The 12,296-nt window shown below is 38.8% G+C and overlaps 1 protein-coding gene across 3 annotated transcripts in view; it reads right to left on the bottom strand.

Annotated features, from left to right (window-relative positions):
* Nucleotides 1–12,296, bottom strand: part of strn3 (striatin, calmodulin binding protein 3) — a 192,420-nt gene that overhangs the window by 13,568 nt on the left and 166,556 nt on the right. For all 3 annotated transcript variants that reach the window (XM_072267231.1, XM_072267225.1, XM_072267237.1), the window contains 3 exons: nt 8,962–9,137; nt 3,858–3,905; nt 3,486–3,607 (listed from right to left, as the gene is read on the bottom strand). In XM_072267231.1, coding sequence (XP_072123332.1) covers nt 3,486–3,607; nt 3,858–3,905; nt 8,962–9,137 — 346 coding nt within the window. The remainder of the gene's footprint in view (nt 1–3,485; nt 3,608–3,857; nt 3,906–8,961; nt 9,138–12,296) is intronic.

The raw sequence follows: 12,296 nt of genomic DNA on the forward strand, positions 1-12,296 counted from the left end.
CACATTGTATTGAAAGGAGAGGCAGGTAGGCAGAGGGGTAGCGTGGCTCCATTGGTGAAAAAAAAATTAGATCAAACCCTTACAAAGAGGTGACACAGGATTGGAAGATGTAGTATTGTCGTAGGTAGATCTATGAAACTGTAAGGATTAAATAACCTTGATGGGAATTAAATCCAGGCCTTTGAAGAGAAACCAAGATGTGGGCCACAAACTTCAATGGGAGACAGAAAAGGTAGTTAAGAAGGACAATGTTGTAATAATCACGGGGGATTTCAATACATGGGATGATTGGGAAGAAATCAGCTTGGTGCTGATTTTGGCTCCCATGAAAGGGTATTTGTAGAACGCCTTAGAGATGAGTTTTTAGAGCAGCTTGTGGTTGAGCCCACGAGGAGAACAGCAACCTGGATTGGGTGTGACATAATGACCTAGAATTGATTAGGAACCTTATGATCAAGTTCACCCTGCAGTCTGAGAGGGAGAAGATAAAATCAGATGGTTCAAAATAAGTGGAGTAAAAGCAATTACAGAGGCATGAGAAAGGAGTTAACCAAGTTGATTGGAAGGGGACACTAAAAGGATGATGGCAGAACAGCAAAAGCTGGAGTTTCTGGGAGCAATTCAGAAGGCACAGGATAGATATGTCCCAAGGAAATATTTTAAAGGGAGAATGAGATAACCACAGCTGACAAGGGAAGTCAAAAACAACGTTAAAGCAAAAGAGAGGGCATATAGTAGAGCAAAAAATAGTGGGGTGTAACAGGATTGGGAAGTTTTTTAAAAAACCAACAGAAGGCAATTAAAAAAGTCAAAGAGAGATAAAAGATGAAATATGAAGTTAAGCTAGCCAATAATATAAAAGTGGATACAAATGTTTTGTCAGAAATACAGGAGTAAAATGGAGATGAGAGTGGATATGGACTGCTACAAAATGACACTGGAGAGATAGTAATGGGGACAAAGAAATGACGGAAGAACTTAAGTATTTTGCACCAGACTTCACTGTGGGAGACACTAGCAGAATGCCAGACATTTGAGTGTCAGGATGCAGATAATAAGTGCCATTGCTGTTACTAAAAGAAGTTGCTTGGAAAGTTGAAAATTCTTACAGTAGATAAGTCACCTCGACCAAACAGACTACACCCCAGTGTTCTGAAAGAGATAGCTGAAGAGATTGTGGAAGCATTAGTAATGATCTTTCAAGAATCACTAGATTCTGGCATGGTTCTGGAAAACTGGAAAGATGCAAATGCCACTCCACTCTTAAGAAAGGAGTGAGGCAGAAGAAAGGAAATTAAAGGCCAGTTAGTCCGACTTCAGAGGCTGGAAAGATGTTCGTATCTGTTATTAAGGATGAGGTTTCCGGGTACCTAGAGGCACGAGATAAAATAGGCCTAAGTCAGCATGGTTTTCTAAAGGGGGAACCTTGCCCAACAAATCTGAAGGAATTCTTTGAGGAATTAACAGGCAGGATAGACAAATGAGAGTCAGTGGATGTTGTTTACTTGGATTTTCAGAAGGTCTTTGACAACGTGCTACACAAGGCTTTTTAACAAAATAAAAGCCTGTGGTATTATGGGGAAAGCACTAGAATGGATAGAAGATTGACTAACTGGCAGGAGGCAAAGAGTGGGAATAAAGGGGGCCTTTACTGGTCGGCTGCCGGTGTCTTATGGTGTGCTGCAGATGTTGGTGTTGCAACTGCTTCTTTTCACGTTGTATGTCAATGATTTGGATGAAGGAATTGATGCCCTTGTGGCCAGGTTTGTGGACAATACGAAGACAGGTGGACAGGCAGGTAGTGTTGAGGAAGCAAGTAGTCTGCAGAAGTACTCAGACAGATTGAGGGAATGGGCAAAGAAGTGGTAGATAGAATATAATGGAAGGAAGCGTATGGTCATGCACTTTGGAAGAAGTAATAAAGGTGTGGACCATCTTGTAAATGGGGAGAAAATTCAAAAATCAGAGGTGCAGAGGATCCTGTCCTCGTACAGAATTCCCTAAAGGCTAACTTGGAGCTTAAGTTGGTGATAAGGAAGGCAAATGTAATTTAGCATTCATTTTGAGAGGATGGAATACAAAACCAAAGATGTAGTGCTGAAGCTTTATAAGGCATTGATCAGACCACACTTGGGAGTATTGAGAGCAGTTTTGGGCCCCTTATCTAAGAAAGGATGTGCTGCTATTAGAGAGAGTTCAGAAGAGTTTCACGAGAATAACTTCAAGCATGAAAGGGTTAACATATGAACAGTGTTTAATGGCTCTGGGTTGTACTCGTTGGGGTTTAGAATGAGGAAGAATCTCATTGGAACCTATCGAATACTGAAAGGCCAAAACAAAGTGGACATGGAGAGGATATTTTCCGTAGTGAGGGAGTCTAGGACCAGAGGGCACAACCTCAGAACTGAGGGATGTGCACTTAGAGCAGAGATGAGGAAAAATTTCTTATCCAGAGGGTAGTGAGTCTGTGGAATTCTTTGCCATAGACAGCTGTGCAGGCCAAGTTATTGGGTATATTTAAGGCAGAGGTTGATTAGTTTTTGATTAATCAGGGCGTCAAAAGTTGTGGGGAGAAGGCAGGAGAAAGGAGTTGAGAGGGTTAATAAATCAGCCATAATCGAATGTCAGAGCAGACTCAATGGGCCAAATGACCTAAATCTGCTCCTTGGTCTTTTGCTCTTATTTTGTGTTCATACCTCTTTATTGCAGTAATGAATGGCAAGTTATTTTGATTCATTTGAGTGATCTGACATCCACTCGTCAATTAAGAGTGTAATAATGTACTGTGATGTGATAAGTGTAAATGTGAACTGAATCAGCTCTGAAAGTGTACAGCACCCTCATTGGCCTGGCAACAATCATGTTACTTACTCTCAATTGCAGAACAAGCACAGATAATCCGGCCATAATCAGCAAACTGGGAACTGCTGAATTTGAGTCCTGATGAAGGGCCAGAAACGTTGACTGTTTATTCCACTCCATAGACGCTGCCTGGCTTGCTGAGTTCCTCCAGCATTTTGTGTATGTAACTTCTAAGTTTTGATTATATTATTTTTAATTATTGTATGCTAATATTTTAAATAAAAATACATTTTCCCAATTACCAACGACACTATATCAGAGCTCAGAAGGGTAGCACTTAAGTAAGGTCTCAGAATCATGCAAAAAGAAAAAGTAATTTATTAGAAGATAATCTCAATTGAAGGCCACACATTCTGGACTGATGCCTTAAGGTTGTCTGACCTTCAATTTAACCATTGCATCCAACAGAATCTTAATAACTAAATTGCACATTGATGAAAATACATGTCCTAATGCATTTATACATTATTAAAGCAATTATGTAATAGTCAAAAGTAAAAACATTAAAATTATTTATACAGGTAAGAAGTACTGTCATTAATTATAAAAGTTAACAAATTTACTCAACTTCAAGTGAAATAAAAGATACAATTTTGAAAACACATTTTTGAATCAGTACATACCATATGTATCATATGGATCAACATTGGGACTTGGCATATTCCAGCATCGTATTGTTGCATCAATACCACCACTGAAACACTGTTCACCATTAGAACTGACAGCCAAAGAAAGCACAGGTCCACTGGACACAACAGAAAATATTTGTATAGAATTATCAACATCACTGCAACAACTGATCGAACAATTAAATCATACCATACTTCAAACAAGCACAAAAACATTTCATTGGCACTTTGCTTACAACGGTTTCATTTTATCCAAAATAAACATTCATTTTCATGAAAACGTCTGTAAGCGTACTCTATTGTACATTGTCAAATATACTTATCAATATCATGAAGCATACAAGTGATGTGTCTGACATTACTTACATATGGGCTCTAAATGTATATATTGGCTCCACATCTAATGAGGTACTCCTAAAAGAAAAGAAATAATACAGCTTAATATCACTGCTACGCAACTACAGCTAAAGATGGCAGAAATTATTTTTCAAACCATTAATTGACCCATATAGATCTGCAGAACAATGGAGAGCTGCCAATTAAAGACTTAACAAAATCTCAGCTAATCCTTAAAATTACAATTAAAGTGTATGCAACACAAACTAAACACTGGATTTCAGAACTTTCACACGTTTTAACTGTTTGAAGTACAAAACAGGTTAAAACAATTGATAATTTAAAATAATGCCTATGAGTGCTAAGTGCAAAATTTCTAAAGTGACAGATGAAGCAGAACATCACACACTAAACAAGTCATGTAGCAATGAATAAGTAAATGATCCTTAGAACAATACATTCTATGTAATGTGATTCTCAGCTTCATTCCACTTTGCTCAGATAACGGAGTATTAGAGCAACTGGTATAAAACACTGGTCATTTATAAACCCATATACCTGCAAGAATTCTCCTTTCTGATTCTCTCCATTAAAAGCAGCCAATTTTTCTTAAATCTCTTCCTACCTTCAGCTCTGACCATAGAGAAACTTCACATTGCCAGTGATTTTGATATCCTTTTTAGCACCACTTGATCCACTTTGAAATCACTACCCTCCTGTCATGTCCAAACTACTATATACCTATATTAACAATCAACCTTGGTATCTTCTGTGGCCACATTTTTAAAAGGGATATACTGTACATACAATGACACCTGACCATGTGCACTTATTTAATGTTGTGAAACACAGAAAGTAACATGGAAGCTTCTAGTTTGGCACACTGCTGGTGGCCGTATCTGTCTGCCCTTCACATCTAATCATATATTTTAAAAAAGTGATAACATATTCCTTCAAAATAACTACATTGTCTTAATTAATTCTGCCACATGGTTGAATTAAAGTTGTTGTTGAAAAGGTTTGTGAGGTGTCACATGTAATCTATTCTCCAAGGTGTAAATGCTATGACAAATTATAGCCCTCAATTGCTGGGTCATTACTGAGTAAATCCAAATCAAACTCATTTCACCTGGGAAGTCACCACCATCAGCCATGTTACAATTTGGGTTCCTCGACTATCAGTCATTGATCTGGAGCTGGTTACCACAAACGTATGCAAATTATCCATCTGGAACCTCTGAGACAAATGCTGCCTCAAAGACCCTGACATGGATTTCAAAATTCTTTATAACTACAATCCTCCCAAATAGGTCACACCATATACAGCCTCTCCTTTTCATAGTTGCAATCAATAATGCAATCATTAATTTACTTTGCTTGCCATTCACACCGGCCTACTCTCACAATTTCACTTTCTATGTTTGCTTTTGAGGAAAACACTTCCACTAATTTCCATGCCAATGAAAGGGAAAACCTTCTCACATTCCACCCTATCTTTATATACATTGTGAACCTGTACCACATGTACAGGAAATTGGTCCTACAACAGATACGTGACTGTAAACTGTTGAATAAAAATTATTGAACCTGATTATTCAAATAACATCAACGGGGCTTCAGTTCTATGCATGCATTCACCGACAATCTGCCTAATTAAAAGGTGGGAAAAAAGCAGCATCAAAATAATGCTTTGTTGCTACTATATAAAAGCAGCCTGCACTCTTCAAAAGGTGTCTTTTAACTACAGGGTACTATAATGAAGGTTAATTGCAAGCCTACAAGAATATCTCATTTTACTAATGTTACTCTGAAGGTACTGGTGAAGATGGTGATGGAGAGCAAGAGATTTTCTCTCTGGCAGCAATGGCAATACATCAAAATGAACTGCCCATCAAGACTGAACTCAAGCGGCAGAATATGTTAATGCAAACAATATAATCCTGAATACACAGCAGCACAACTAGAGTTCATTTAATTAAGTCCAGAATAGTTAGGCTATGACACCTAACATATCTGTAATTGTCTTTTGTTTTCACCTTCACCATACATTCGTCCAGAATTCTCAACTCTTACCTGGACACCAATGCTCCCTCATCAACCCAGTGCACTTCCAGTACTCTAAGTACCAACAGATTACACAGGTGGGGCCCTTATTCCCTAGAGTTTAAAAAAAAAATGAGGTGGCCTCAATGAAATGCACAGATTTCTTAAGAGGCTTGACAAAATATGTTAAGTCAATGCCTCACATGGCAGGGGTGATTAGAATTAGGGGTCACAGTCTGAAAAATTGGAGACTGAATATTCAGATGTAACGAGGAGAAATATCTTCACCCAGAGGTGAGCAAATCTTTGGATCTCTCTACCCAGGAGGGCCACTGAATTTCATTCACTGAGTATGTACCAAACTGATTGATTTTTTAAATAAAATGAATCAAGGAAAAGGGGATGTCTGTAGCAAAATTGTACTGAGGTAAAAGATTAGCCACGATCTTACTGAATAGCAGGGCAGGCATGAAGAGCTCGAGAGCCTATTTCTTTATCTATTTCTTTATTCTGGCAATGTCCTTATAATAGTTCAACCACCTGCGTTTGTACATACACCATCAACATCATTCTATCTTGACAAGTGTGACTTCAAACTTCACATTGTTCAAATACTGTCAAAATTTCTCCTTTCCAACAGATCAGCTTGCATACAATGAGAAGTTGGCAACTGAGAGAGAAGATCATGCATCTGCCATTTCCTCCATCAGGAAGAACCATTAAACTGATATCATGGAAAGAAGACAAATTTGGGAACTTGCATCTGTTGATAATGACAGACAAGTGTTACTGCAGTATTCCATTTAATATTCCCATCCATATAAATCTTACTGTTATAGTTTGCTTTGGAAGTAATTCAGAGGTCCCTGGCCAGCCATGTCACAAGCAAATACTATCCCTTCTATTTCAGCTCCTAAAGCTTCACATACTTCAAAGACAGAATAGAGTTACAATGGGGGGGGGGGGGGGGGGGGATGCATTATATAACTTAATGAGATTCAGGCCTAAACTTGGATACTGTATTGTAGATTTAGTAAGAGGTAGGTTGATAGCTCCTTACTGATGGCACCACTGTCTAATTGAAATGTTCCATAGAAAGTTAAGGCAGAAATTGTATACACTTAAAAATAAAGACCTCACTGGATAGTATATAAGATAAATCGAGATTATAGAGGAAATAAAGTTTTGCGGAATGTATTTTATAAATGGACACCAATCATGTAACCAGTGAAGTGAATTTGAAGTATAAAGTGAAATGTTTTGCTTTAACTATTGGTCTTCATATGCTTCTAATGAAGTGAAACATTGCTTCAGATTAATTTGGTGAAGATCAGATTTGAGCTAGATAGAAGGAGAGATACTGGGTATGGATAAGATGATCCAGGAGAATTTCTCATCAATAAATTGAAATCTAGTAATATTAGCATTTGGCTACACTGGGGGGCATGGTCTTTCTTTACATACAGTACATTGATATTTTCATTTTCTTGCAGCACATCTCCATAGCAACTGATTTGGAATCTTGACAGTTACTTGGGAAGTAACACTGAAGGATTTCTTCCAAACTGCCCAGACAAGGGATCTGTTATTTCAAGATGACATTGGACTGCTCAGTTACGGCTCTTTATTATAATTGTGATGCCCAACAACTTTCCCAGGGTTCTAACTCAGAATCACATGCCAGCTTGTAAATGGTGGCTCTCATTTGTTGGCAACACCTTCCATGAGAAAAGGTAGTAAATTGCTACATATGCAATCAGTTCCTCAGTGATCTACTGGATCAACATGTAACAAGTGAAATATTGTTGTTAAAATCATCAGAAGAGATGCAGAGAAGCTAGAGGGACAAAATGACCCTAATTCACAGGCATGGCCTGCATTGGTTCAAAGTTCACTCCATCAGGGAACTTTAATAAATGATTGTCTTCTATATTAAATACAGTGCTTTGCTTCAGAATACTAATATGACACACTGTTGAAGCCATTATAAGTGCTTGCTACCTTCCTTTCTGTTGCTTCACATTATATGTAAGCTTCAATGGCAAACCCTACAGCATTCCTAGTATGTGAAGCAAATCATTTGAATCATCTCTTGCCCACACACTTCACTCTATTAACGGAAATCTAAAATAAAAACAAATTACTAGAAATAAATAGATCAGTCAGAATTTATGGAGGGATTCAAAGCTAACATTTCAGGTCAATAATGTTTAAACAAGTCATTAGCCCCAAAAGATGTTTTGTTCTCTCCCCAAATGCTTCCTGATCAGCTGAGATTATCCAATATTTTCTGTTATAGATGGAAGTAGGAATTGTTTTAAAAAGCATTAGCAAAAGCTGAACCCTTCATGATTTGATGAAAGGTTTAGGGGTATCTGGGAACAAATTTCACTAAAGTGTCCTGACTAAGGTAGAGAATCCTGTTTAGTAGTTTGCTGCCTGGATTGGGGAGCATGCCTTCCGAGAATACGCTGAGTGAACTTGGCCTTTTCTCCTTGGAGCAACAGAGAATGAATGAGAGGTGACCTGATAGACATGTATAGAATGATGAGAGACATTGATTGTGGGGTAGTTTTTCCCAGGGCTGAAATGGCTATAACAAGAGGGCACAGTTTTAAGGTGCTTGGAAGTAGGTACTGAGGGGATGTCAGGGGCAAGTTTTTTTTACACAGGGAGTGGTGAGTACGTGAAATGGGCTGCCGGTGACTGTGGTGGAGGCAGATACCATAGAGTCTTTTTAAGAGGCTTCTGGATAAGTACATGGAGCTTAGAAAAATAGAGGGCTATGGGTAACCCTAGGTAATTTCTAAAGTAAGGACATGTTTGGCACAGCACTGTGAGCTGAAGGGCCTGTATTGTGCTGTAGGTTTTCTATGTTTCTATGTATTAACATATGCAGTTGTTTCAAATGGCTGTAGTTCTGACGACTAAGTGGCCAAACCAAGAGAGAGATGCCACTAAAACGACTGCTTCTCCAACACAAAATTATGCTTGGCTGTGTCTATTTGGACCCAGAAAATATGCATATGCTTAGCATATACCATCTCCATCTAACATAAATATGGAATGATTTTCAAAATAAAAAACATACTTTTTGGCCGGGACAGTTTTCTGTAGATTCCAGAGCTTAAGGGTGTGGTCTTCAGAGGCTGTAACCAGCACAGGCTCTACAGGATGGAAAGCTAATGCACGTACTCCATCAAAGTGACTCCGTAGTGTGTATTTGGGATTCCATGTCTTCCTAAATGCATCCTTATTAGCCGGCAACTAAAAATGAACATAAGGTAAAAGACATAGAATGTTACTGAATACGTATCCAGAATAAAGATGTTAATATGAAAGAAGGAAGTAATCTTCACAAGTTATCACCAAAGCCACATGAAGAACATCTACCAAATGTTCTGAAAGCAAAATCGAAAAGCAGACTATATCCAAAATACTGTCAAGTGGGCTTGATTTTAATAATAAATTAAAATCTCTGCATTCCAAAGCTCTCAGTGGAAATTAGAACACAATTGTGCTTTAGGCATTGACAGAAAGTTAACATGACACATATATGGAAGAAAAATGTTAAAACTTCAAGTACATCAGATTAAAGGGATGTTGAACAAATTGAGTTTTGCTTAAAGAATATAAGTGCACTCAGATAATCCATAAGCCACAAAAAAAAACATTTTTACAATGTCTCTTTCTTCAAGGTCCAAATACAAAATCACAAATGACGTGCATTAAAGAAAGAAAAGCTGAGCTATATCATCCTTGCAAACAATAACAAACAACATAACTAATAGCATTTCTGATGGCTTGATAACTGAATAAAAATCATATAACTGAAAAACAACTCTGAATACTGACTGCTGGCCAAGACTATATTTTCAAATGACTGAAATTAGTTTTTTGTAACATTGGATTTTTATAAGCATTTATTTTTTTCCTGTGAAAACTTAAAACCCAAAATTATCACAACAGTCAGATAAGGCTGCCACATTTTTTAGTAAAATAGTAAAACATGAACTAATGGTGCTGAACTACAAAGGTATTCAAGTTTTTAAAAATGTTAGGCAACACCAGTAGTGAAAGAAAAATGTGTTTTTTTTCAGCTTGGGATCTTCCATCAAAACCAGAAAAGACTAATTGTGAAGTACATAGTGAGGAACCAAGCTTGGGAAATCAGAGCAGGGAGAAAAAAACTTTAACTGCTGGATTTAAAAATGTAAGTGATAATGGCAACAGAGGCAAGCACGAGCAAAATCATAGTCATAGTCATACTTTATTGATCCCAGGGGGAAATTGGTTTTCATCACCATAAATAATAAATAGTAATAGAACCATAAATAGTTAAAATAGTAATGTGTAAATTATGCCAGTAAATTATGAAATAAGTCCGGGACCAGCCTATTGGCTCAGGATGTCTGACCCTCCAAGGGAAGAGTTGTAAAGTTTGATGGCCACAGGCAGGGAATGACTTCCTATGACGCCCTGTGTTGCATCTCGGTGGAATGAGTCTCTGGCTGAATGTACTCCTGTGCCCAACCAGTACATTATGTAGTGGATGGGAGACATTGACCAAGATGGCATGCAACTTAGACAGCATCCTCTTTTCAGACACCACCGTGCGAGAGTCCAGTTCCATCCTCACAACATCACTGGCCTTACAAATGAGTTTGTTGATTCTGTTGGTGTCTGCTAGTCCCACTCCCCTGCCTTCTCACCATAACCTTTGATGCCCTGGCTACTCAGATACCTATCAATCTCTGCCTTAAATACACCCAATGACCTGACCTCCACTGCTGCCCGTGGCAACAAATTCCACAGGTTCACCACCCTCTGGCTGAAAAAAATTTCTTCGCATCTCTGTTCTGAATGGGCGCCCTTCAATCTTAAGTCATGCCCTCTCGTAATAAACTCCCCCACCATGTGAAACAAATTTGCCACATCCACTCTACCCATGCCTTTCAAAATGTTCCTGTGAGGTCCTCCCTGGGAGTACAAGTACAGTCCAGTAGCAGTCAAACGTTCCTCATATGTTAACCCTCTCATTCTAGTGAATCTTCTCTGAACCCTCTCCAACATCAGCACATCCTTTCTTAAATAAGGAGCCCAAAACTGCACACAGTACTCCAAGTGAGCTCTTACCAGTGCCTCATAGAGCTCAACATCACATCCCTGCTCCTATACTCTATTCCTCTAGAAATGAATGCCAACATTTCATTGGCCACCTTCACCATCAACTCAACTCGGAAGTTAACCTTAAGGGTATCCTGCACGAGGACTCCCAAGTCCCATTGCATCTCAGAACTTTGAATTCTTTCCCCATTTAAATAATAGTCTGCCCGTTTATTTCTTCTACCAAAGTGCATAACCATACACTTTCCAACACTGTATTTCATTTGCCACTTCTTTACCCATTCTTCCAATCTATCCAAGTCTGCAGACTCTCTGTTTCCTCAGCACTACCAGCCCCTCCACCTATCTTTGTATCATCAGCAAACTTAGCCACAAAGCCATCTATTCCATAATCCAAATCGTTGATGTACAAAGTAAAAAGATGTGGCCCCAACACAGACCCCTGTGGAACACCACTGGTAACGGGCAGCCAACCAGAATAGGGGATCCCTTTATTCCCACTCTCTGCTTCCTGCCAATCAGACAACGCTCGATCCACGTTATGTAACTTTCCCGTAATTCCATGAGCTCTTATCTTGTTTAGCAGCCTCATGTGCGGCACCTTGTCAAAGGCCTTCTGAAAATCCAAATACACAACATCCACTGCATCGCCCTTGTCTAACCTACTTGTAATTTCCTCAAAAAATTGTAATAGGTTTGTCAGGCAGGATTTTCCTTTAAGGAAACCATGCTGAGTTCTGCCTATCTTGTCATATGCCTCCAGGTACTCCATAACCTCATCCTGACAATCGACTCCAACAACTTCTCAACCACCGATGTCAAGCAAACAGGTCTATAATTTCCTTTTTGCTTCCTTGCCCCCTTCCTAAATAGCGGAGTGACATTTGCAATCTTCCAGTCCTCCGGAACCATGCCAGAATCTATTGACTTTTGAAAGATCATTGCTAATGCTTCCGCAATCTCCAGGGCCACTTCCTTCAGAACACAAGGGTGCATTCTATCTGGTCCGGGAGATTTATCTACCCTTAAGACTACTCAGCTTCCTGAGTACTTCCTCTGTCATAATTGTGACTGCGCACACTTCTCTTCCCTGCCACCTTTGAGTGTCTGGTATACTGCTGATGTCTTCCTCAGTGAAGAGTGATGCAAAATACTCATTCAGTTCCTCCGCCATCTCCTTATCTCCCATTACAATTTCTCCAGCATCATTTTCTATTGGTCCTATATCTACTCTCACCTGTCTTTTACTCTTTATATACTTGAAAAAGCTTTTAGTATCCTCTTTGATTTTATTTGCTA

The sequence above is a fragment of the Mobula birostris genome, chromosome 1, assembly GCF_030028105.1.
Source record: "Mobula birostris isolate sMobBir1 chromosome 1, sMobBir1.hap1, whole genome shotgun sequence".
NCBI classification, from domain to species: domain Eukaryota; kingdom Metazoa; phylum Chordata; class Chondrichthyes; order Myliobatiformes; family Myliobatidae; genus Mobula; species Mobula birostris.